The sequence below is a fragment of the Apteryx mantelli genome, chromosome 8, assembly GCF_036417845.1.
Source record: "Apteryx mantelli isolate bAptMan1 chromosome 8, bAptMan1.hap1, whole genome shotgun sequence".
NCBI lineage: Eukaryota > Metazoa > Chordata > Aves > Apterygiformes > Apterygidae > Apteryx > Apteryx mantelli.
In genome coordinates, this window is record NC_089985.1 from 8083741 (window position 1) to 8111140 (window position 27400).

Consider the following 27400-nt stretch of genomic DNA (forward strand, 5'->3'; position numbering starts at 1 on the left):
CTCACATTTACTAATAGCTTTTCCAATACACACAAGAATCGGGTTACTTGCATCTCGCTCAGCCATTATTCCACTTCACCCCTTGATCCTGACATGTGAGTAGTCAAGCAGGCGAACGCGCCATTTCCTCTTGTACCTGCATGCTACAAAATGAATGTCACCCCAGTCTAACTTACCATCAGCTTTTAAATCTAGCATTCATTACATAACAACATCTTAATATTGGCTTCAAGACAGGATTTACTGCAAAGCCTACTTTAACAGCTGAACTGTTAAAACTAGATGAAACTAGTCTAGACTAAACAGGAACACTTGCTTCATAGTGCCTGCCTTAGGACTCCTGTGGAAAGTGGAACTTTAGCACATTGGAATTACAATTTTTGACTAAAAACAAAACTTCTGACTGAGGTGTAACATGAGAAAAGATTCATGAATATGTTGTGGCAGAGCTCTGATACAGACGGATATGTAGATGTCTGTCAGCAGTATAGCAAAAACGCATTTGAAGAACTAATCCCCCATCTCCCAGTGCATCTTTCTGAAACAGATAACTGATTTGCTCAGGAAAGTTGCAGAACCCCCAAAACATTTACAGCGACTTTCAGGAAACAGCAGCTAGACCAGCTGAGGTTGAGAGGTCAATTCTTTGGCCAAATCCTGCTGCTTTGTCATGCTCTGGCACTGCCCAGCTCCCCTTATCTGGTGAACTCTTTACACAAAGGAGAAACCTTTCCTCTTCCCTTAAAGGAGAACGGTCCGACTTCGCTCCCCAAAAGCTCTATGAGAAAAGACAAGAAAAGGGGTGTATCCCAGTGCTGTATCCCAGTGCTCTGAGACTGCTGCCAGGCTCTTGGGGATACAACTGGTGGAAGAGGAATGTGATTTATACCCCCTAGAATTTCTTCTGTTTTGTAACTTTGTTCAGTACATGCAGTCCAGCTTCAAGAAGTTTACAGGTCTCTTCTCTGACAGGTACAAATATTTGGCTTCATCCTCTGTACAAGAAATGAGCAGTTCAGGCAATCCTTAAAAATAAATATGCTTACAGGGCTTGGAAAATTCATCAGTTCCCGATTCGGAGGAGGCGGGGGGGGAAGAAAGTGAAAATAACCACTGCACATTTCCATTGCAGCAAGTCCTACTAGCACTGTTGCACAATAGGCTGCCCATATTCTCCATGACCGAGAAGAAATACTAAAATGAAGAAACCCTCACCCAAGTGCTTTCAGTAAGAATTTGGCAAGACATCTTTAATAACAGACTGATCCTAATTGCTTTTTATGAGGTGATGAGAAGCTCTATAATTGTAATTTAGATTTTTACCTGCACCAATATCTAGCAGCTGCAGGAAATGACATACTGCACTGTGTGTAGCTGTAAGCTTTTGCCTTTTCATCCTGCTGTTGTTTTCCTTTTTGGACTTGCAGCATCTCCCACTCCAGTTGTCAAAATGGAAGAAAACAGAAATGCCAGTTTGGAAGAAGAGTATGAAGGACAGGCTACACACACAGGCAAGGAAACAGATTACCTTTTTTCCCCCCCCTAAATATAAGCTAAACTGTCTCTGTTCACTGTGGAATTCAAGTACGTTCACTGGGAAGCCAAACTCCTTGCATAGAGAGGTATGCTCCAAAGTCAATGAGAACATACATCTGACTAATTGACACCCATCATGTAACAGCAAGTAACACCAAAGTGATCTTTGTACCAACCTTCCTCATGCCTGAAGCAAATGGCAACATGCAGAAGACAAGTGAAGAGGGCACCAACAGCAATTGCCCAGTGCAGCTCTTGTGGACTTTTTGCTTCAGACATGAACAACTTTGTTCTTTTGGGGGGGGGGGGGGGGAACGACCCTCTAATGCACTAGAACTACATTACAAGGTTTCACTGTAAAGGCTGAATTATTTTTTCCTTCTTACAGAAGGAATGTTCACTGTTAAAAAAGCAGCTATATACCTTTTTGACAAATGCAGCACAGAACTTTAAATCTTTAAAAGCATCCTTGCTCAGAGTCACAGTTCTTTTTAGTCCAGAATCAATCACCATGATTTATGAGCATCACTGTACTCTGTTCTACAGAGCACCTTGTCCCAACCTGCCAACAGGTAAGTAGTATATGTGCTAAGACAACCATCATTCCCTCTCTGGGCTCTAAAGGCTTCTTTTGCTTGCACTATAACAAATACAGCCCTGTAATAACTGTTGTAATAACCGTTCTTGGGGTTCTTTCCCAGAGCAGTCCTGCTGCTGTCAGCCAAGATGTTTTTCTAGGGACCCAAACTTAGGGCACTACCTCCACACTTCTGAGGCTTCTGAACAGTTCTGGAAACCAGGCTACTGTACACTTAACTGTTATCACCATGCCAAGAACTTCACGCTAATTCCTGTCTTGGAATCTTGTTTGCAAAAGTTCAGTTCACCTAACATTTCCACCCATGGGTGTGGTGTCAGGTACCTCACCTTTAGCCATCACTATAAGCCGTTGAAATTTAATGCAAAACAGACTCTTAGCAACTGGTAACACTACCTCTCTCTCATGACACAAAGAACTTGTTACCTAGCCTTGTCTGAATTTTCCATAAAGTTAAACTTCACCTCTGAAAACAGTCTTCCATGTTTTTGCTTTATCAAAGGTACAGGATAAAATGTTTGATTCTGAAGAATACCATTAGCATTTTGAACTGTAAAAACTGATTTAATCAACCAGCTCTGAAGAGCAAGAGCTGCATTATAATCAGAATCATCAATAAGCACTGCCTTAGAGATTAGTCCTTCAGTGAAACAGATACGGTTTTAAAACAGGCAAGCAAAAAACCCCACATCTTGAGTGCTCTTTATTCTTAGTTTTACTATGAATGTGTGGTATGTATGTCCTGTGTGCTATGTATTCAGAGATGTTGTCTATAGGGAACTGCATATATACTCTTAAGAAACACTGGTTGTGGCCATGAAGCCGGTTTAACAAGCTTCCATGTCCTCATCCTCGTTGACTACTTGTGCAGTTCACCAAAAGTCTTTTATATGATCGTGATACGAACCAGACTACCAAAATGACTGAGGTTAGAAATACGCCTCCAAAAGAAAGAAAAGGAGTTTATGTAACACATTGCTTCCAAAGCTCTGGTTCCCAGCACTCTGAAGGGTGCCCTGAAAGCAAATGGGGGTGGACAAACAAGTGACAGGCAGAAACTTCTTAAGACAGCTTCTTATTGCAGCCAGTTTCTCATCTAACTTGTCTCTCTTAGGGCCCAAAGGCGTGATCAATGACTGGAGAAAGTTTAAATTAGAAAGTGAAGATGGAGACTCCTTATCCTTGAGCAAGAAAGAAATTCTTAGACAAATGTCTTCACCACACAGATCTTTCAGTAAAGATGATAAAGATAACAGAGAGAGATTCTGCCGTAAGGTAAGAGGAGAAAAACAAAATAAATATATTTTGATATGAAACAGTTATATAACCTAGAAACTCCTGAATTCGCCAGACTCAATTCCTTTGCAACCTAGCAGAACTCTCATAATATGGATAGAATAAATCAGCACTACTGACAGTAACTTTGGATTTATATCACAAATATAACATAAAGCAATCTCTTGGGCGTAGATTATATTACTCACAGTAAGTAGTATGCAGCTGCATAAGCGCTGTCATCACAGAGCAGGAGAATACTCAAAGAACAAAGAATTGCTTATCACAAGAATAGCAACACCTGACCTAAAAGGCACAACCAACAGTCTCTATCTAGACCTTTCTCAGCAGAATCCAACTTCCGCAAGTTAAGCAGTATATTTCATAGAAACATATCACACAATACTGAGAGTTCAGCCTTCTCCCCCCAGTACTCTGCCCTTGGTTAAGACAATTGAAAATTTTTTCATGGGCTTAAAAACTTGCTAGTCAGGATAGAGCTCTCAAATGGTAATGGCCAGGGTAAATGACTAATTGCAAGAACAGTGGGGGGGAAGGAATTAAATCCTGACCCCACTGTGATTACTGGAAAAATCCCCACCAACTCTGGAGGATCCAAAAGTTTTTGCCAAATATGGCAACTATCTTCAGTATTATCAATTTGACACCCAAGTGTTGAAAGCCAGGATCTTCTCCCTTGTTGCTTGAAGAAACCTTAAAGAAACATCATAGGAAGTTACTCTTCTGGCTAAATGCTCTACGCAACATTTGCTATGACTTCTTATTAATATAACACTCTTTCAATACCCACAGATGAGTATGCAGGAGTATGAATTAATTCATGATGAGAAAGAAGATGAAACTTGCCTACAAAAATATCGCAAACGCTGCATGCAGGATATGCACCAGAGGCTGAGTTTTGGGCCAAAATACGGCTACTTGTGTGAGCTGCAGAATGGAGAACAGTTCCTGGAAGCCATCGAGAAAGAATATAAAACCACCACGGTCATTGTTCACATTTATGAAGAAGGCATCAAGGGCTGCGATGCACTGAACAACAGCTTGACCTGCCTTGCTGCAGAGTACTCCACTGTGAAGTTCTGCAAGATAAAGGCCTCCAGCACGGGGGCTGGAGACCGCTTCTCAAGTGAAGTGCTTCCCACTCTACTTGTCTATAAGGGTGGGGAGCTTCTGAGCAATTTCATTAGCATTTCTGAACAATTCAGTGAGGAATTTTTTGCTGTGGATGTGGAGTCCTTCCTAAATGAGTATGGGCTGCTACCTGAAAGGGAGCTTCCAGCACTGGAAAATGGCAACATGGATGAGCAAGATCTTGAATAAGTAGAGGACCATAGTCCTCACTGTCTCCCACTTCTCTTGTGTGCTGTAATCAATCTCAGTAAAACCCATCTCATTTAGAGAAGGCTGTCTTTGCTTACTAAACTTATTTGTAAGATACATACATATATTTCTTAACTGTTAGTATGTGAATTTTACTTAGAACACGTACAACAGCAAGTCCTGTACATACTTATTTCTATGCAAAGCACAAGAAATGGGATGAACAGGGAACAACACTGGTTTTCTCTAAGGAACTAGGGACACACAAAATCAAAAATTGAGGCCCCATGTATGTGTCCACTAAGTACAAAAAACCTGACTTCAGTAGCAACAGAATTGATCCATCCCTCTGCATACACACAAAAAAGCAATCTCCACATTATAGAACTACTCCATATTATAGAATCATGAGAAGACTCTTAACTCCACAGAGTAAATTTGTTCCTACTGAAGTCAGTAGAAAAAGTTCCATCCAGTAGTTTCAAGGACAAAGAAATAGCCCGAGGTCTTTGCATTATTACATCCTATGCACTAGATGTTTAGGACATTATTTATATTTCTGCATTTAACTTTCAATAATTGTGAAAATATGAAGTTAGCTCACGGCTTCTACAAGTTATTCATCCAAACAGCTAACAGACTAATTCTCAGCTAATTTCAGTTTATTGCTGCTCCACATTTTTGAACTGCAATATTTAAAATATTTGCAAGTTACTGAAAAAGTATATTGTTTATGTAATAGCTACGAATAAAGCTTAAAAACCCTGAAAAAAAACTTCCATTAGAAGTGTGAAATGCATTGGTAATATATAACCTTAAAAACACCTTATACATATATAACCTTAAACTTAAAAACATATGAAATATTAGTAAGAACTCATTAGACACACATTTACTAAACTCAAAGTTTTATCTTTAGCAAAAGGGATGCTGTTGAGAACTACAACTTAAAAACATATTTCAGAGGAAGACAGAGCATTCATAACAGACATTGCTCTCTTTAGGTGTAAGAGACAACCAACTCCAAGAAGAGAGAGAATGAGAATATTTAACAACCTGAAAGTCAATTCTGATACACAAGTAATATTTCAATGATTTCGTCTGCACGCTGGCAAAGTTGGAGGCTAAATTTTACTCTGAAGATAGAAATATGAATCTCTTAGCCACACACGCTTTTGCTGATAACATCAGAGATCATCAAAACGTTAAAGATTTTTTTCTGTACCCAACTAATTGACTTATCAGTTTGAGTGATTTGCTAGTTTTACATTTTACTCACTTTAGCGTGAGAGGTTTCAGTTTTGCTTCAGGTCAGGATCCAACCACGCAAGTGTCACCGTGTGAAATTCTAAACATAGATCAACGAAAATTCTGAATTGAGCAACCAGTCTTAAAGAACCATTGCTGCAGTAATACAACCATTATAACTGAACTTTCATGGGCACACTAAAAGCAGGTTCTTTAAACACATTTTTTCACTTTTAAATCCTGTGCAAAATTCACTGTGGTAACTGAAAGTAACCCCGTAAAGACTCCTGTGAGACACACAAAACCCTCTCAAACCAAATTTTTAAAACACAACTTATGTCATGTTAAAAAAAATGAAAATATCCATTTGTTGTTTGTTGGCTTTTAATGACTATCAAAACACTACTGAACAACTAAATTTCTACTTTTAATATGGATTAATATTTTAACAGAACATTAGAAGTCTTACCTCATGTAAACTAAGCAGTACAAATGAAGTGAACCACTTTATCTTAACAGTGAGTGATTTTTTTCATATTGTAAATCAATTTATGATTTTATTCCACCAAAAATTCAAATAAAATCATAAAATTTCAGGATGATACCTGTCATAAACTTCTGAAAAACTGATGAATACAAGACTCAATTTTCTCTGATGGAACAGAGCTGGCAGCACTCGTTTTGCTCAGAGCAGTCCTTCCTCCCCTTTACACAAGCATGATGCTTACCCCACAGCTCAAAGCAACTTCATCTTAACATTTGCATTTGTATCAGTAGGTTGACTATTTGGTCAGCTACCATCTGAAAAAAATATACCTATCTTTATGCAAAATATCATGATCATAAAATAGATTATGGAGAAGAATTATCTTCTGTCCACTAAAATAACTAGCTGCCTGAATAGCAAGACAAGCTTTTGACTTCCAGTAGTAGAACTTTTTTGTTTGTTAAATGATGTGTTTGTCCTCTACATATCTGAATACTTCCACATGACTGGCAGGAACTTAACACTCTTTAGAACTCTCCTTCTGTACCGAACTTGGTTCAGAAGTTATTAGGAGTCACACATAAGCAGCCTGATCATGTAAGCCTCATTTCTTCAAGTAACCAGACGGAAAGAAAACAAACAAAAAACCTAACAATAACCAGCACAGAAACTACATTTATAGCTAGCTGCAAGAAATAAGCTGACAGTCCATTTTGAGACACATCAAGCAGGCTTAAACAGGATTTCCTTTAACCTGTAATTAAAAAAAACAAAAAAAAGAAACCAAGAAAACCCACACATGTGGCGCCAAGCCTCAACAGAAGCTCATGACTAATGAAAGTTGCAAATTAATCTCTGATCACAGCAGTCATCCACATTTCTGCAGGAAAAAAATAGGAACCAAAGCAAAAAGCAAAAGAGATTTAACCCAAGCACTGTCCTGCTGTAAGGAAGATTCTTTAATAAGAAATAAATACTTTAACGAGCACATGGAACCAGACTTCCTATTACCCTCAACTATAGTGATTCTTCATTTGACTCAGACATGGAAGGTCCCTGAGTGTCTTCAGAAATATAGATGCAGACAAAAGTGAAGGGGGAGGACTACATCATTGGTGTCACTGCTGATCAGACTACTGACAGAAGCTCTAGAAGAGGGACATCAGTTCCTGGCAGGCCCAGTGCTACCCCTCAGATGCAAAGAAAGATGAACCTCATTGTACATGAGACCACTGAGGCTTTTTTTTTTTTTTTTTTTTAAATACAAACTACATTTCAGTCAGGAGGTGGCTTATTCCATTCACTGGCTCGCATCGTAACAGATTTAAACTGGGTTTAACGAAGCAAGGCTTCTAGATCTAAACACAGCAAACATCATGCATGGAAGGGACCAGCACAGAAAATGCAAGATTTGTGTAAAATTATTCCAAAACTTCAACTTTAGAGTAGTAGTTGGATTTTCTAGACATGGAACAGCTCCTCTAGACCCTTATATATTAAAATAAAAATCTATTTGTATTTCTTTTCCTTAAAGAACTCATTTGCTTCGGTTATCAATGGCCATGGATAGGAAGCAAGATGACAGTAGAAATCTCTTTGTTGCCTTCTATAGTTACTATTTCCTCATGGCAGGATGACTGAAAGGCTCAGTCTGAACACGGAAGTCAATACTTTTTTTTTTTTGGGGGGGGGGGAGGGGTGACAGCGCTAATTCTACACAAATGAAATGGTTAAAGAAAAATACCCCTAATGCAATCTCCTGTGTTAAAACACACATCTCATCTGAGACTTTTTTTTTTTTTGACTTCTCCCACCCTCAAACTGAAGAATTATACTTCCACAGACCCTTAATACCTAGTTAGTTATAAGGAGAAGGATTCATTTGAGAGTCTGTGGCAAGTGCCATAAAGAAAAACAGATGAGCTACTAAATATTGAATAAGTTGGCAAGAAAATAAATTCTATATTCTTTACTAGGGATCCATGGAATAATATCTTTAAACAAGCTCTAATTTTACACCACAGCTGGCAATCAAACCAAGAGCTACTGACAGAGTGTTTCATGACAAAGAAGGCTCTTGAATCAAATACAGTTTTTCTCTATGGCATAACAGTTATTGCCACAAGTGATGCACTTCACTTCTCTCTCTACGGTTGAGTTTCAAATAATATGCCACTCGTGAATAACTGTTTTGTGTATTTACCTCCAAAAGCATACATTAGCAAGCATGCATGCACAGATGCAGAGCATTTTAAAATTGTTTCTTTTTGCAGAGAAGTTAGGCTGTTTAAGACTGAAGTAGAGAACTGAAAACAGCATTCCAGATGCAGCCAGCTTCTTTGGTTTCTTTCATGATGCTGCAAACGCAGAAAGTGCAGGAAAGAGAGGATGGAAGAGTAGTAAGAGTTTGAGCAAGAATAAGTGAGAGTTGCGGTTTAGCGAGTTGTCTGTTGTTGCTGAGAATGAAGATCGCACTTTTTTCTAAGCTCATACAGAATGGCTTAAGTGTTAAATAAGCCCTGCAACACTTGCACTTAGTCAAGAAGATACCAAACGGACACAAGATAAAAACATGCTTCTTCAATAAAGCAAAGGGGAACTTGTATCAAAACAAGCCCAATGACCAGGTCCTCTTGAGAACTGGATAACAAAAAGGCAAACAGATGTACACATTCAAAATAAGGCAAAGGACTGAAGCTTTTTTCTTCCCATTACTTCCCCACCCCCCATCATGCCTTACTTCTAATGAAGACTACAGCAGAGCAATTTTTAAAATCAACTATATTTTGAAATGTATTGGTAAATTCATCTTATTTTCCGAATAGCACTCAAATTCCTCCAAAGAAATGCCTGAATCAACTGCTTTTGCATAATATCATTTTGCCTATTGATTCCATCCATTTGCATAGAAAATAACACGCATCTGTAAAATGCAGCAGCTGAAGGACTTACCTGAAAACAGTGTCTCCATTGTAGCATTCCTCTTCCTGAGAAGCCCTACTCGAGCAATAGCGAGTACAAGAGATCGACACTGTGTTCCAAAATAGTTACAGTACTAAAAGCAGAGTAGTATTACAAACGTGTAAAAAACAATACACAGACAAGGGAATAGTATTTCAAAGACGTCTTTCTCACGTCTCGGTTGCTTTTTATTAGAAGTATTCCAATACATACTTGATTATGTTATAGAACCTAAGGGTTTATATTTTGAGTGTTCCAGTACCTTCACATTAAAAAAATTTGTGGTGGCACTAAAACCCCCTAGCATCTGGAACTATATCCTATTATAATTCAGATCCAAACAACTCATTTCATACATGAATTATCTTTGTTAACCTTATCAGAAGGCTTCCCTCCTCCCCCTCTCCTCACTGCAAGAGGACAACAATGTTACCTCCTAACATATGTTTCCATTACGAGATATTCTCCTGGGTATCTTGTTTATATTCTAAAAATTCTGATTAACAATTTTGAAAACTTGCAGTAACATTAAATAATTTACTAGAACTGCCTAGATATAGCTGTTGCTGAAATATGTAATATTCTAAGAGAAAGATGATGATTGAATCAGAGGTGGACAGAGAAATCCTAATCAAAAGTTAATCTGAATAAAGTTTACACGTTATTGATTTCTGGGTTCTCCAGGCCTTGAACTAAGGTTTTTTACAGTCTGAATTGGTCAAAAGAGAATCTTGAAACTACTAGAAACTATTTGTATACCTATTATGCCAGTTAACCAATTTTACCTTAAACAATCTATATGGTGAAATGTTGGCATCGTGAAGTCTAAATTTCTTCCCCAATTAACTTCAATGAGATGAGATTTCTGTTAGTTAAATTAACAATTCAGCAAAGAAATCCCTAAAGCAAGAACTGTCATATTAGGTAACTCTACTAGTCTTAGCAATACCCTGGGGGGGGCGGGGGGGAAGTAGTAGCATTTTACATTAAAATAATGTGTAGGAAGAAAATGAGAGTTCTATATTGATTTAAGGGCTCTTACTGGAATATAATACTATTTAACCGTCATTTGCATAAATGACAAGAGTTAGTTTCTTGTAAACTTGATTCACCTAAAATAACTGCATGCTGGAACAAGGTAACTGGATGTATCATTATAATTTATATTGCACACCTAACTGGTGATATTTAGGCAACAAGTCTTAATTACTAATATATTAAACCCAAATGTTTCCATCTTGTATAAGTGTGATTACTGGTCAATGTTTCCATGAGGCTCCTTTTGCTTGAGTTTAGTCACTGAAGTAGTTAAAAGAGAAGATTGATGCAAAGACTGCGACTGCAGCTGCTATTACCACACCTAAAAATGACAAAGGAAACACATTCAGTGAGTGGCAAGGGCAGCACAGTCATCAGTGGCTAGGGCGTGGAGGGCAGGGTGGATGAAATGCAGGAATAGAAACAATAAGAGCCACCCCAAAAAGCTGTGTACCATTGCTAAGCCTAAATCTAAAGCTATGATGCAAGATAATTACATTATACGAGCCCCACGAGAAACTTCTAATCGGAGCAGGATTCTTCCAAACTCCAGCTGACCGCATTCTTCAGTAATAACTCGGCAACGTCATGGCCCGTAAAATAACGGCACCGACTCTGCACCACTGCTTAGTTCTAGAAGTCAGACTAGCAGAAATAACTAACAAAAATGGAAACAAGAATTATGTTTTCTTTTTTGTGTGGTACTACACCTACTCCTTAAGTCTCTGAAACGATCTTAATAGGAAAATGAGTGTTATGCTATAAAGTTCATTACTGATGAACTGAGTACAAGATGGGGGTGATGGGGTGGAGAGACTGATGTTTCAAGGAAAAGGGTTGCTACATCCAGAACAGAAACTCATATTTACTGTTACTCTTTAATCTTCTAGTCGCTGTGTTTTACTTTTAAGAATAAACAGAAAACAAAATGTTACTGTTTTGTTGACTACAGTATAACTGAAAGTACATTCTTGATACTGTATTTTAATAAGAAAAGACAGGCAAAGCTCACAGGCCAGAACCGTGCTAAGTGCAGACAGATGCACGAGACCTGGACGAATCGGCATCAAGAAGCTGTATTTGAGAGGAAAGTTCTGTGACTGCCGTTCCGTACATTACTGAGGCTGAGGCTAAAACTCAAGGCCATGTGTATGTAAGCTTTAGAAGAAACTTAATGACTCATGAGCCAATTTAAGGATGCCTGCTTGACAGAGCAATTCATGTATGCTCCTTCTCCACGTACAGAATTACGGAAGCGGTGGCTCCTCAAAGAAAGAAAGCAAGCTACATAAGCTGACCGGTTTTGCAGAACTGCAGGCTGCGGTTCTTATTTTCCAAGAAACACCCTGTACCTATAACTCTCAGGTAGGGACACATTTTAGAAAAGCTATTGTATGAAGTCACCAGCAGCAAAGATTAAGATTTTTCATTAATCCCACAAAAATGCTGTGGGAACGAACGGTACCGAAAAGCCGCGCTATAATTTCTGGATTGCCATAGCAGAATCAGGGAGGTAACGTACCCATGTTTTGTTGAAGTTTCAACAGCAATGTTGCTTTTGTCAGTTGTTTCTGTTGTGTGTCATCCATGTTGTCAGTGACTGGACAAATATCAACTGCGTGGAGATCAAGTGAACAAATAAATACCAGGTGAAAAGCTAACATTGGTGTTTTACAGTTGAATTAATGCAAAAGAACATGAAATTCTCATCAACTTTATAAAGCATATATATGGCAGAAAGATCAATTTATCACAGTAGTAATGGTACAGCGGCCACAGCATGATACAAAGTTATTCTACATAACTGGAAGAGAGTAAGAGAAAGAAAGAAAGAAACCTCAAGGAGGAAGGAGTTCCACTTCCAAAACTCATTTTCTTACACTCCGTCCCCTAGTTACATACCCAACCTCCTTTGTATAACCTAGGGAGAATCTGGCACCTCAGACAGAGCCAAAATTAACCATTAAGTGTCTTCCAAGATCCAAGTTTTCCCTTCAAAGCCACATCTGTCCAGAGTCCAAGCTATACGGCAATACCATTGCCACCAAAAGAGCGAGCCCAGCACTGTTTCCCTGCCTCAGTCATAAATGCTTTTTTAAGATCCCTTATAAACACACTTTCAAGACAGGAATAGAGGATACATTCTCCTTTTGAAACAATTACCACATTCTTCGAAGGCTCAGCCAGGATGGGAGAGACCCTGACTCTATTCCTAGGCTGATGGGATTGAAGCACCTGTATATTGCCTTTCTGAAGATTTCTCTAATCACTTGGCTATACGCAGATTGTTGGAGGGGGCAGGAGAGAGAGAGGGGATTATTCTCAAGTCCTCTGGCTGAACTTGTTACAATTTGTTCCACGCAGAGCAAGCATGCTTTGGATTACACAGTTTAGGGGTAAGGCCATTTGGTGGCGGCAGGCCAAAGGTCTTAGATTTCCATTCCTCCTTCTAGACTAGCTTGTTACAGCTTCACCTCTCAAAAGTTCTGATTACAGTTAAGTAATTTCTATCGCAGCTATGTTCTGGAGAAGTAAAAAGTGAAATAAAGTGTTCGTGCTACTGCAATGAGACCTGGATTTCTTTGGAAAAAACAGAATGGACATGTTGAGGTATGCAAGACAGACTGGCAGATTCCTCCTGTCCAGAAAAGGAAGAAAAAAAGCTACAGCAGTACCAGATATAAAGATTTAAAAGTCCACGGAAAGTTTGAATAAAAATGGATCTTTCATTACCTGAGTGGGGTTGTCAACTGCCTAGCGATTACAAATTACAAAGCTGAGTAATAAAGGCACATCCCTCATATGATTTATACGAAAATGATTCAGAGAAGTACTTTCTCTATCATGTTACGAGCCATGGGAGAACATATAATCTAGATCTGATCAGAGAGGCGGTGCCTGTCATCTTAGATGAGTCATGTGTATGATTGGCTTAAAAAAATTTCCTAAGTCAAAAAAACTTAAGTTAAACAAAAGCACTTGATTCGACTAGCTATTTGCTACTTGTCTTTAGCCACGAACCCTCCTGTCTTTAGCCTCAGGATCTACTGACTTTGTATAGGCTGTACTGCAGCAGAGCAGTTAACAACTGTCCAATATGAAATTTAATGGGGGAGTGAGATTCATACACTAAGTAAGAACAGAGCTTTGAGATCGCCCGGAAAGTTGCGTACATATGTAAAATAAAAATAAGGACATAAAATTTGAATGTGAGGGGTGTTTTAGCTTTTCAAGAAAAAAAATTAATCTCATACCTCCAAGACTTTCATGTCTACAATAAGCCTATTACTTTATTAATATTTTTTCTTCAGAAAGGAAGAAAACCACCCTTATCTGCCTAAAATAAGAGCTGAAATCTGCAACTGGAGAACAGTGCATGAACGATTAACAGTTGCAAGATGGCTTTTTTTAAATATACTTTCTTATACCTTAACTAACAAGCCAAAAGCACCACATTCTCTTCAAGCTTCAAGTTTTCAATTCCCTAAAATAGAATCTTTCTTTTAGAAAAGTTGACCACATTTCTTCTGTCAACTCTGAAGACCAGATCCAGCAGGTCTCCTTCCGCTTTAGTTTTGAGGAAGAAGCAGGGCAGTTTGTCCCCCGACCTTACATGGTTTTGCAGCTTTATAGGAAGAGTTGTACTTTTCAGGAGGTAACTTTTGAAGCTCTATGTCAAGACAGCAATGCTCATTTGTTCAGAAAACAAACCCTCCCCCCAAATCCCAACCCTGAGCCAGTTAGATACCAAAAGGCATTTATGCCATTAGGTTACAGGAGACCTATATTTGAAACAGCTTTAGTATAAATAATGTGAAGAGTTTGACACTTTCTACTACAAATTACATGAATCCCTACTTCTTCATTAATTCTTAAATTTGCTAACAAAGATGGGCAAGAGATTACTATTACTGAAATCCTATGCTTATCTAACTCAGTGTATTTAACACCCCTCCTGCCCCAGGAGGAACAGGGATTTAGCAAATCCAATCATAAATGCAGAGCTTTCAATTGCTTGAACTAAAGCACTAAATACCTTGAAACTACAGTCTTAGAGCTATTTATATCTTTTAATCATAATAGGTCAGTTTTTACTTTATTTTCCATGAACGATTTTAAAGCATGACCCAATAGCGACCTCACTGGAAAGCTGAAAGAGGAAGAGGATCCACAAGAGTAAAGAGAGCAGTAGCACAGCCTAAGTACACAAAAATTGAGAAGGATAGTTTTATTTCATATGTTTTGACTAGAAGATGCTTAAAAAAGTGAGTCTTTGCTCTATTGATCAAATCTTCTTTTCAAGTGCTTAAAGAGCATCAAAAAGACACTATTGGAAAAGCCTGCTCAAATTTTTGAAATTTAAACTTTTTTTTGTAAGCAAGCCTTCAAGAACTTCATAATGCATAGCATTTTCAGTTATTTCAAGGATGGACATCAAAATTCACTACAATTTTTTTTAACCATTATTGAATACTAAATATTATTAATGATACTTCTAAGGTTTGAGAAACAGATGCTACTCATATTAGAACGATGCCTTGAAAAAGCCTTTACACAAGAGAAACCCCAAACTGCCATTATGCCATAGAGTCATGATTCTAGCGATGCTTAGATATTTCATACCAAAGCACCAATAAACCCAAATTACTAAATTAATCTTTTCTTTACAGTGCAGAATACTTTCTGCAAAGTTGACAGGTCTAATTTCTAGAATGACCTATCAGCATTAATAAAAGTGAAGAGGCACTTTAGTAAGTCACAAGTTAATAATTCCATAACAGTAATTATCAGAGTCAAATAGGATTGAGCTGATAGCATATTACTAGCATCACTGTTAACAGAATCCACTCTAGGGAGAAACTGCTTGGTGCAAAGCCGGGCTCTCAGTTTTTACTGAAATCCTCTTAGCATATTTTTGCCTTTCCTCTTCTAGGCATTTACTGTAAATTTGTAAAAAGTTTAAAAATACCTCCCCATCCCCCACACCTAACTTTATAGCCGGTAAGTTACAAGAACGTACAAATTCAAATTCATTTTGTGAGCTACCTGGACCTCATTTTACATGTGCCAGTGGCATCGAATCTTTGTGATGTGTTACTGTCAGTCTAAAATCATGCTCTCCTCCCACCTATATTATACATCTTTACATAAGTTACAAAGCTGTAAACTGAATCATCATTCCCTCCCCAAGCATATCTTCAATGCCACAACAATATTAATTTACTTCCCTAAGTGATACTAATCCTTAAAGCACAGTAATACTTAGCCTTAAGAACATTAAAATTATTCTTAAATTACAGGAGATAATATTATTGGTTAGACATAAGAATTTATGGTTAGCTCTGAAATTAAAAAACTCAAGAAACTTTCCAAAAAAACATAGAAGGTCAAGCAAAGCCTTAGAAATCACAGTTTATCTTACACAGCAAGCCCATGGCAAAAACTTCCATTTTTCCCTCTCCAAATTCCAGCATCAAGAAGTGTTTACTGTTCTTATCTGAGAAATAGTGTTAAATTTTGCACTTATGATATAAAACTGTAGCCTGCAAATCATAGCCACATTCATGGAAAAAAAGGGAGAAAAAAAAACAAACCTCGCTTACAGAAGATCATAGGAAGTATTGAAATGCATTTCAGCTACAGATTTGACTCCTACATTGAAGTCAAACTTGTATGGAAAAAAAAACAAAACAAAACCACAAAACAACGCAAGCCAGATGACTCAGAAAAAGAAAGCAATAACCTGTTTGTGAGAAATATCTGTATTAAAAGGAGTGTAACAGTCTCATAGTCAGATCATAAACTTAAAAGACATTCAGTAGAAAATGAAAAGCGCTCTCAATTTTCTTTCCATTTTCAGTGAACAAGAACACTTCAGTTTTCTGCACTGTATTTGACATATAGATTAAAACATTAAAACACTCAGAACAAGGAAGGGTACTTTGGCTGGGGTGGGGGGGAGAAGAGTCAGGTTTTAACCAAGAAAACTTCCTGGAAAACATATTTCTTACTAAAATTTTTTTTTTAATATTTCCTGGGAAATCAGTAGATTTGACTGAAACACTCAGCTTCATGTTCTAACTTAAATATTAGAACAACTACTCAACTGTTGAGCTGGCAAACTTGAATTACTGAAAAAGTAACTGGCATATAAAGCTTTATACATAGATATCTATCTATATAGGTTTTTATTACAGTTTTTTTGCAGAGTAAGATCATCCCTAATTCACATGCAGAGTAAAGTACACAAACCTTGTTCAACTATATATTTACATATCTACTGCAGCTCATAAGCTGCAACCATGGTTGCACAGATAATGCAATCAATGAAAGAGCAAAATATTTGAGACACTGAGTTCTGTCACAAGCCAAACACAGAAACTGCAAAAATCCTAATCATTTCTCACAAACACATTTAAAGTGTAGTTAGATTAACATAATCAAGCTCCAAGATATGAAATAAACTAAATTTAAACATAATTTTATCTAGATAGGGAATGTATTAAGTTATGCCTTCGGTCAACATTTTCATAATCTGTGATGCAGTTTAATCTGGTTCTCAGACACTGTATTTACCTGTGTTAGCTTCCTCTGCTATATGTATATCTTCAGCTTGGACAGCTTGATCCAACATCTCAAGAAAACGTTCTTGAATTTCTCCAGCGGCCTCATCACGAAACTTATAATCACTGAGCATCACACTGGATCCAGCAACAGGGACAAATAGTCTTTGAGGTAAGACATGATATTCCCTCTCAAAATCTAGAAGAAAAGTGGGGGAAAAAATACCATCTAAATAAAGACCTTGCTAGTTACGATAAGATTCCTCATTAATCTCTGCCCAGACAAAGCTATTCCAAAAGAACTGCTCAAGGTTTCCATATGGTAAGTCTCATTTCAGACACGGCTTGTTTACTTGTTACTGTTCCATGAAAGTTTTGGCAGCTATCATACTGACTTATGCTTTTACATTACTCTCTCCAGAAATAGCCAAGAGACCTCCAAAACAGACCGTGAAATGTTAAACAGATCTTTTATCATGTTTAGAATGACAAGGACTGGGAAAGACTGCAGACAGGGGTACATACAAAATAGCCTGTTATTTCAGCACCACAAAGGACTGCAATCAGTGGGCTGTTTTATGCCACACTTATGGCCATGGACCACGGGTGCCACCTGAAGAGGAAAATGAAAACTGCATGCAATTGAAAACATCAAGATCACGATTTAATCATGGAGCTTGGACAAAGTCGGTTAAAAGTAGTATTTAGAATGCTTTTGTATTACACTGTATATTTAACAATCCTTATACAATCAACCTGCTTCCATTTCTTTTCTACTTTTACCAAAATCACTACAAAAGATCATGCCTTTCAAAAAGCTTTCCTTTCTGGAAGGCATGCAAACTGATATTCAATTAATTATACATACATAAATATATGTGTGTGTGTGTGTGTGTGTATATACACACACACACACACACTTCCCCTCTTAGTTTTTAATATGATCAAGATAAGAAGTTTTATTTTCATGAGATCAATTTGTATGGTGCTCTGTTAAACTCAAACTAATGCAATTCATGATGCTGAAAATGACATACGATCTATTACTTTAAATGACACCAGACCTGTAAAATGAAGTGTGATGAAATGAAGAGAAATCAGGAGACAGAGACAACACAGATAACATATTCGTACAGCTAGTTAGAAAAACAGAATCGGAATACTTGTTCATGCCATAATCACCATATACAGTGCTATATTTAATTTAATGGAGATGAATTATTAAGCTTCAGAGTTTATGTCAACTAGCATTCATAACATAGCTGACAAACAGGACTATCCAAAACCCAGTTCAACTAGTTCTCTTAATCTTGCCAAGTTTTAGCAAATCTTTCATTTGAGTATTAGTAGAAACACCATAAGAGTGGTGTGTGAGGTTTGTTTTTTTTTTTAATGTTAAGTTCAGCAACAAGATTTAAAATAGAATTTAAAAAAATTCAGTTGGTGAGAAATAAGGTGAAACTACACTCTGTGGTCATAGAATACTGAGCACAAACTTTGTAATGAAAACTGTGATACGAAGGAACATATCTGAACTTGACTAAACTTCTCCTGAACCAAAAAGGTCAGGACTGACAAACAAAAATTGTGCTATTTGCCTTTTATTCTACTCTATAGCGAGATTTCAGTATGTTAGCAGAATTTCCTGCAAGAACCAAAATTCACTGTATATATGATAACTTGCTTTCTCTTCAAGTTCCTACTTTTTTTGTCAAGTCCTTCATTTATAATGAGATCTTCAAACAGTATTTCACAACGATCACTCAATGTGTTTATTATGTCTCTTTTCAAAGCCTGCAAAGACAAAGCAAAAACATAAGCAGTATAAAAGCCATTCACAAAGCTTTTGACTATTAAAAAACAACAAAAGTAGTCCCTCATAGGCTTAACCCATTTTCAAAGAATAGTTATTCAGAAAAAACCCTAAAGACAATAAAGTGACAAAGAGAAACTAACAGCAAAAGACTTAAAATAAAGACAACAACAAAAAAACCCAAAACACCAGAAGAAATTTTTACTACTGTTAGAGTAACAGCTGATAACATCTAGACATTACTATAAAAAAAATTCACAAAGAATTGACTCAGTAAGGAACAAAATCACTCAATAAATAAAACTGCCTTATGTACAAAAATATGTAGTTTTCAGGATTTTCTTAATTTTAAGATGATTTGTGACACCCTAATCACTTTGATGGTTGTGCAAAGATTCACCAGATAATAACCTTAATGATAGTACACAGTATCTGCTGAAAGTGAAAAAAGGAACCGAATCTGTTATATAAAAGCACAAATGGATTCTAAAACAATCTGTATGTTCAAGGGAGAGAATATTTTGACCCCCATTTAGACCATGCCTTTCTGTCAAATAAAAACTAATATGACAACTTTATGTTTTCAGGAAAACGCCTCCAATGAATTTAACTTTTTCTCTACCTGAATAGCTTCTTTAACTTTTGGCCTGTTGTTATGGATGTAGGCTCTGCATTTCACAGCACCTTTGAGATTTATGGAACCACTGCACACCTGGACTGTAGCTGTTGATCTACGACTTGAACCCTGGGACTGAAAAATAGGCATGTTTCAGTTTATCTTGCTACCTAGGCACCTGCAGCATGGCTAACAAACAACAGCACCAAAATTTATAGCATACCTTAAGATGTTTACAGGTAACCTTATAATATATACCTCTGACTTTTTAGCTTTTAGTTAAGATTGAAAATCTCTTTTTCCATCATGTAAAACACATTTTTCCAGACACTCCATTTCTAGTGATTTAAATATTTCTGCCTGTAGGACTTCTGAAATTTTTCAGCCAAGTGGCTGGTCGCTAGTATCAGTATTACAATCTGGCAACCTTTAAGATCTTTGTTTTAAATTATGAAGTTCATATGCTTACTATATAATACATAACCTAGGGTATCTTGAGAGTCATCCATCAGTCACGACTAAATTCTAAATTTGGTCATATTTAGAACTAATTACCAAAATGAACAGTGCATTGCATGTAGTGCTCTAAGGCAACATCTCGAAATGTGGGGATTTTTCTGTAGCAAAGAGGACAAGAGAGTCACAAACCAAGCTAGAATTCCAGTATGGAAGGGATATTTGTAAGTGTTAACAACAGGAAAAAAAAACAACCTTGCGTTTAAGGCTAAAGAGAATTATTGGTTTACATCATTTTAATCAGAAGGAAAACAGGCATGACTTCTGCATGAAATGCACAAGCTACTTAAGCTAACATAAAAAGCTTTCCTTTCTCTGTGAGGCAATTAATTATTGGAACAATATGGCAACAGAAGTAACGAGCTGTTCCTCAAGTTTTAAAGGCATTTTATGTATTTCTAAAAAGATAACAGTTGTTGCTCAATACAAATTTAGAGAATCAAATTTAGAGAAACAACTTGACAAACCGGGATGGCCTGTGTTGTATAGGAAGCCCAGAAACCAATGCCCAGACACATTTTAACTTTAGGACCTAGACCGGGGCACCTAATTCAGGGGCCAAATCTCCATAACATCTCTTGCTGTTAAAGAAGAAACTCCTGACACAGACCTGACAGCTCCAGATTATGATTCAGCCCACAAGATCCATACGTTAGTCCAAAACTAGTGACTGAGCTTCTAATGAAAGTATCCAGGTAAGTGTCCATAGCTAGCCATGACAAATCGAAGCACGCGGTTCATGAACTCCACCATCACGATGGATCACTGATTGATGTCAATGTACCCAGGTAGGTTCGGGTGTCCCGTTGTCAAATGAAGTAGTTAAATCTACTCTAACACCAGAATTTCCAAAGACATGAAACACATGGAGCTGTCCACAGTCAGTTTCACAGTCAATATCCAGGGGGGAAAAACTTAGTAAATTGGATTTCTAGACAATAGTTTAGAACATTCTTTTATTTTCTTATTCTATTTTAATCAGATAGTCGTTTTTAAACTGTAACCTCTATGCTAAATACTTACCAACTGTGTCAGAACCTTGACATCAGAAAACTGAGGGCTGGACTGAATATTTCCTCTTAACTTTTTCTAAGAGAAAAGAAATAAATGTGTCACATGAAACAGGAAAATCTGTCCAAATCAATCACGTCAAGCTATTTTACAGTCATCCTCCCTATGGTATAAAATGTGCCCTAAGTTCTATTTTTTAAGGGAGAAAAATGACATATGGAAAGCACCCATGAGAATACAAGTAGCAACACTAGAAATGAGATGAATGTAGCAGTCAAAAAAGGTTTCTCCACTCTTTCTTAGATGTTTAGATGTCTTAGAAATCTCAACACCTACATTTAATCTCAACTTGTGCTCTTCAATGAAGCAGTAAAGCTGGAGACAGCATAAAGAAAACACATGTAACTCGGTCTTCACCTACAATTATTGCTTTCACGTTGCTAAAGAAAGAAAAGGGGATTTGCAGTAAGATGGGAAAATGGAGAGTCCTGTGTATCAGTTATTTGAAATAGGCCAATTAGATCAACAAATATTGTACAGAAAACCTTTCACTGTGTTATCACACTGGAGATTTTGAACTGCATATCTATTACAATTCAATTCCTTGTTGCATGGCACTCACCAGACCTTCCAGTAGTTCTGCATCATTATCTTTAACTTGTCCATTGATCAGAAAAACACTGTCCTCTATTTGTTTTGACCATCGATTTAATCCATTCTTTAAAAAAGTAAAAAGACAAAAATCTCAAAAAAGAGAGGAAGAAAAAAAGAAAGAATTTCACTAGAAGAGTTATACAGTATCAGGCTGAAAACTATAGAAATACATGTTTCAATAATTACTCCAACAGGGTTTAAAAGGCTCTGAAAAATCTGTATGGGACAATAATTGACTTATGTCTGGCAGACTGTACATTTTTCATAAGCCAAGTCTTAAGACCAAAGTGTTCAGAACAAAGTGCTACACCAGGGATGCAACACAGGATTTCACTTTTGTAGAGATGGATGGGGCCTATCAAAAGTTAATTTGTATTAGAAGCTTTCTATACCCCTGTTCTAACCAGACATGACCTTGTCCCAGGTGAAGCAGAGTTTCAAGACTTTAGCTGGGATCATTACGATAATTGCTAATTATTTTGAGCACAGCAGAAGAAAAGCTCTAGTATTTTTAATACAAGGCATGTTTCACTGTAACTTCAAACAACATCTAAAAGAGGAACAGCTGTCAAACACTCTCTGCTAATTAGTCCTACTCCTGTACTCGTACTGTATATTCAAAACATTATCTTTCATTTAATTTTCAACAGAAAAAAATAGCATAGAGAATAAGCACAAGACTAATACTGTTGCAGCTAGTTAGTTACCTTGGTATTCTTCTCCAAGTCATGGTTGGGTGAAGTAGCAAGAAGTGGAATGTGAATATTAACATTCACTGTGCAGTCCAAAGTTAGCCAGCAAGCAGACAGAGCACTCTGATATTTCCAATCTGCTGGTTTAGCTGAACTCTAGAAGTAAAAATAAGCAATAAAGTGTCTAAATAAAACACTACATCATTCACAGAAGAGAAATGTTTTTGAAACATTACTTGTAATGCATTAAAAGCTGCATATGACATGCAGCATAAGCTCACCTTTGGATCTTGTACATCATAGGTTCGGCAAACTATTCTTTGCTACTTAAAGAAAAAGATTCAGTGAAAAGCAAAAAAACAAATAAGAACAATTTTGTAATTATTTTGTCCCTTATATATTAACAACTTCTTTTTTGAGCTGATTTATGCTCAGAGAAAGCTCTCACCTTTCATTAGTGTAAAAAAGTGGAAAAATATTTGGCTGTAAACTCCAACTATCACAGGGATGTTGTCTCATCTCTTACACATACATTAAGATCAACAGGTATGCACAGGAAGAACCACCACTGCACTAATATGCATCATGTCCTGCTTCCTCTCACCCTTCTAAGAAAAACCTTACTTTCTCTCCTTGTATTATCCCATTCTCAACAGAGTCAAGATTCTTCTGTTGCACCAGCACAGATCTCACCTGTCTGTGACTTCCCCAACTCCATGACTATCAGTGGTAACTGCAAGCTCAAGTTATCCAATATTTTAGATGTTTTCCTTATTTTAGGCAAATCAAAACCGACTGGGTAAGGCATAGTAAAAAGCTACCACACACAAACCTAACAGTAAAAACGTACGGAAATTGTGTAGGTATAAGTGGGCCAATAGTCTACTTAAGGCTAATCAGAAAACCCCACAGTTCCAACTTACTGATCTATGCCTATCTGAACTCAAAGAACTTCTTCCTCCCTGCTTCATCTACCAGCCCAAAACTTTGGTCTGTATTCCAATTCTGGAGAAAGAAAGAAAGAAAGAACGAACAGCCACATCTGTCTGTTGATAATGAAAGACTGCTCATATACATTTTCATCTGGCAGCTTCCACATTAAAGTTACTGCCAAATGTGGTACAGCCATTCATCTTAATCCACAGAAAACTGTCATTTCTACTATGTGCAGTCTGATACCATATTGTAGCTACTCATACATACGATACAAAAAAATTACACAGATATAAACTACATAAGCCATACCAATCATTAGGATGGAATAATGGTTACAATAAGCAGAGACGAGTTGTGAAATGGACTGAGCAATCCAGCAGAGACACTGCTTTTTAAGGTTTGTGTGGCAATCTAACCCCAGCAATCTTAACACAACCTTTTATTCAGAAATAAATACAGAAGCTAGATTGGGGATAGCAGCCCCCATCAATCAAGCTTCCTGATAAAGGATACTTCTTTGTAGCAGAGCAAACTTGAAGAGCTGCTCTATCTGAGACCTCCTCCTCGGCAGGTTTCCAGAGCCGCCTTTTAGTCACAGACTTTTCCACTGAGAAGATTAGCTGAAGATGAAAGAAGCATTAGGGATTTTTCCACACAAATCAGGTGTCATAATTCCTTGAAAACAGTCTTGCACTAAAGTTCTAAAGCTGAATGATATCGCAATTATGGATGAACTGGAAATACAGCTTATACATCAAAATGCCACATTAAAAGAACTTTTAACATAGATTCAAAGGCAAGTACTCTAAAGCAAAGCTGCCTGTGCAACCTTAATTCAGCTTCCTTATAAACTGAAGCAAACAACACACATTCACCTTGTACATTTCAAATGAGGCTTTTTACTTTGCAAAATATCACAACTTCATGCTTAAAAGTTGAGGATCAGAAAAGACAGGTGTGCAAAAAAAAAAAGGAACTATTAGTTCAAAAAATAGGAACAAATTTGAATGCTGATCACCTGGACGCTGCTCACCTTTTCTTGTTGGCTACTAGCTTCAGTAATCACAACTGAGACTTGATTATACTGCACTAGAAACACATCCTAGTTCTGAAATTGAATCTTGGGCCTAAGACTTCAAAGAGTACTCACGTTAAAATTACTTACTATGCTTATCTCATGAAATGGATAAAATGAACCTGTATCTATAGAATAGAAATTAAAAAAAGCCACCATGTGGCACCAGACTCCCCTATATCAAAAATGCATTTTAATCCTACCAGACAGTAGCATGTTCAAAGTAGTTTTTAAACATAATCCCAAACGCTTAAGGCAAATACTACTTCTATATAAGATATTCCTTTTCAAGAAATCAAAAATAAAGATCTCTTACTATTCTAAAACCACTAGTCTAAACAATTCAGTCAATCAAAAAGCTATCATGCTACCATCATTAACAATTCTGCCTCAAGACTTAGTATAGACAACATTAAAGATATTTTCCTTAAACCATACTATTATGTTTTCAGTAAAACTATAATAAGATAATATATTTGAGGAACTGCTATTGCAGTAGCAAACACCACAAGAAACGGATAGTTAATCCAGGTTGTGGTACAGTCCCAAAGGATACAGATTACTGAGGTTTCAGTGTACCTCAGAATCATAAATCAAACCAGAATGTTTTTGCTGCTTTAATTTTCTAAAATCAAAAGAAGCATATAAAGCCAAGACAACAACGACAGAAAAAAATCACTCAGCTACAGACATAAGAATATCCTTTTCTTTACTCCAGAAAGCCTACTTACCTTGCGCAAAGCATTTTGACTATCTTTTGCCAGTTCTGGAGCTGCAATAATAAATACACCAAGAACTAACAAGCCTCCAGGAAGCATTCTAGAAACCTTAAAAATAGAAATGCACATGTATTAACGGGAATCAGAGATCTAGGAACTGTGCGACTTTTGATACACCATGACTTTCCAATGAAACAATTATGCATGCAGAACAAACGAAATAAGCATAAGTGTTTTTCACTTACACATTCCTCTGAAATGGAGGAATAGAATATCCTGCAAATTTTCTTGCTTAAGCTTATCAAGTCCTGTTTCATCATAAACTTAATATACCAACAGAGAGTGCATAAGAAGACTCCTTTACTTTGAGAATAAGGCTAGAGATTACAGAAGAGATGATGATTGCTGTATCTCTTATTTACTTTGTTTTTCCCATCCCCTTCATTAATTCATATTGTGATACCTGGCTGGCGTGTGCGGTTACCCATTCTTCATCAATGGATGACAGTTTTGAAGGATTTATGTTGATCTCATTTTGCTCTTCCTTTGGAGGTGTTCGAACAGCCCGAATTACATAGTCTCTTTGTGAGGAACACTTTAAAAGACACCAATATAAACAAACATAATAAGGTTGATATCAAATCTGAGAACATACCATATAATACAGAGTTACTGTAAGGGTTGTTTTGCAGAATGCATAGTTAAGCTCTACAATAATCTGTTACAAAAATACTTCCTTCACAAATATCTTTTATTTGCCTTAAAATCTTGATGATGGGCAAAGTTTAATCTTTAAAATTTTGATTTCAATTTCTTGTGCCATATCTTTCAAAAAAAGACTTTAGAAGAATTTCTAATAATCATCTGATACTGCAAAGCCTTTACAGAAGTCCTCTCTGGTCAGACTACCTCTCTCCTGCTTTATACGAGCTCAGTGTGATACTAATAGACTTAATCCAAATGATAAAAGCCGGTGTGGCTGTCTCCTACTAACACGAAGGGAAGAGACTTCACAATAAAACACACTTACCTGCCCTATTAACAGGCCTGTGACATAAGGTTTTAATTTTGTGCTGAGGTCTGAAAGATACTGCCCAACAGCTTCCTCAACAACGTAAGTTCGACCCATTACTGCAGGCTTAAAATTAAGTATTGTAGTTTCAACCTATAAGACAAATAATTTATAAAGTCAAAGAAAGTACATGCACTACACTGACTACCCAAAAATAAGAGTCTCAGAAAAAGATCCTGAATATATTAACATGATTATAATTGTCATCAAAGATTTGATTAGTTAAGTAGCTTTAGAGCTGCAAGATTTTTTTCTAAATGAAAATAATCTTGTTCTATACTAAAGAAAAAGTTCATTTTAGCCTTACTTGAAAGAAAAAGTTTAAACACCTGTCACTGAAAGGACACAGCAAGTCAGACAAGCTAAGGCTAAGAAAAACATGTTTCCAAGCAACAATTTTTTGCCGCATCACGTTTCATCAGAAGCCAGATGTCAACTGTTCGTTTTTGCATTCAGCCTCCTCTTCGAGAGGCTTGCTGTATTTCGTACGTGCGTTTACACAGAGAGCACACACATTTCAACCCCCTTCTCAAGACACTGGGAGGAGAGCGTCTGCGTGCCCTCCCGCAGGCCGCCCTCACGGCCCCCTCCAGGAGCCGCACGGACGCAGAAGCCCGGGCACGGGGAATGCCACAGCCTCCCCTCCCCGCAGGGCAATTCCCCCACAACGGCTTCACGCGCTTCCTTTAAGGCTGTCACGACGATTAACGGGCGGAACTCTGAGGGCAAGAGCAGCCCGGGGCGGGGGGAAAGGGGGCACCCACCTCACCTCACCTCACCTCGGCCCGCCGCCCCGCCGCCCCGCAGCTCCGCCCCGGCAGGCGCCGCCTCAGGCGGCCGCCCGCCCAGGCGGCCCCGGCGCGACGTCACCAGCGCGCGCAGCTCCCCCTCCGCCCAACGGCCTCCGGGGCCGAGCGCGGGAAAAGGGCGCGCAGTCCTGGCGTCAGCGCCAGCGTCGCCACGCTTTGTGTGGCGGCAGCCGTAGCGCTTTTCTGCCGCATCTCCCGGACGCGCAGGGCACCTTAGAAGAGCGGCGGCCTTCGCGGCAAAGCCTCCGGAACGCCCTTCCCGATTTCAGCGGCTCCTACACGTCAGCTGACACCAAAATCCTCACTCAAAATGGCGGAAAGAGCTGCCCTACCGGAAACGGAAGTGCTTGATAAAGCCTCTCCCGAGGGCCTGGAGAACTACAGTTCCCATAGTTCCACCGGAACCGTTCCGCCCGTTTGAGCATGCGGCGTTCTTGCGC

The 27400-nt window shown here is 37.8% G+C and overlaps 2 protein-coding genes across 8 annotated transcripts in view; one reads left to right on the plus strand and one right to left on the minus strand.

The window, feature by feature from the left end:
- PDC (phosducin) overlaps positions 1–5511 on the plus strand; it is a 40175-nt gene extending 34664 nt beyond the window's left edge. For 3 of the 4 annotated variants that reach the window (XM_067300409.1, XM_013944549.1, XM_013944550.2), the window contains 3 exons: positions 1428–1511; positions 3249–3409; positions 4223–5511. In XM_067300409.1, coding sequence (XP_067156510.1) covers positions 1451–1511; positions 3249–3409; positions 4223–4750 — 750 coding nt within the window. In that variant the 5' untranslated portion in view covers positions 1428–1450 and the 3' untranslated portion in view covers positions 4751–5511. Of the gene's footprint in view, positions 1–1427; positions 1512–2029; positions 2109–3248; positions 3410–4222 lie in introns of those variants that run through there. The other variant, XM_013944551.2, reaches the window with a different exon arrangement.
- Positions 5512–9594: 4083 nt separating this feature from the next.
- ODR4 (odr-4 GPCR localization factor homolog) lies at positions 9595–27265 on the minus strand. Of its 4 annotated transcripts, none has more exons than XM_067300523.1 (14): positions 27173–27265; positions 26110–26244; positions 25543–25674; positions 25092–25187; positions 23799–23905; positions 22631–22667; positions 22365–22505; positions 21626–21721; positions 21016–21081; positions 19483–19611; positions 18751–18841; positions 17061–17246; positions 12007–12099; positions 9595–10806 (listed from the first exon to the last, which is right to left on the minus strand). In XM_067300523.1, the coding sequence occupies exons 2-14, from the start codon at positions 26206–26208 to the stop codon at positions 10739–10741; spliced, it is 1341 nt and encodes a 446-aa protein (XP_067156624.1). In that variant the 5' UTR covers positions 26209–26244; positions 27173–27265; the 3' UTR covers positions 9595–10738. The 4 variants fall into 4 exon arrangements, with proteins under 4 accessions (XP_067156624.1, XP_067156625.1, XP_067156626.1 ...); XM_067300524.1 differs by lacking the exon at positions 27173–27265 and adding an exon at positions 26921–26946; XM_067300525.1 differs by lacking the exon at positions 27173–27265 and adding an exon at positions 26481–26686.
- Positions 27266–27400: the final 135 nt, after the last annotated feature.

What these genes read in the sequence shown, in the direction of transcription:
- ODR4 (XM_067300523.1), bottom strand. Translation starts at nt 26,208, where the DNA reads ATGGGTCGAACTTACGTTGTTGAGGAAGCTGTTGGGCAGTATCTTTCA. An exon ending in ATGATGTACAAGATCCAAAG is followed by an intron (nt 22,506 to 22,630) that starts GTGAGCTTATGC and finishes TTTTACTTCTAG; the next exon opens with AGTTCAGCTAAACCAGCAGA. An exon ending in TGAAGGACTTGACAAAAAAA is followed by an intron (nt 17,247 to 18,750) that starts GTAGGAACTTGA and finishes CTTTTCTTCTAG; the next exon opens with ATTTTGAGAGGGAATATCAT.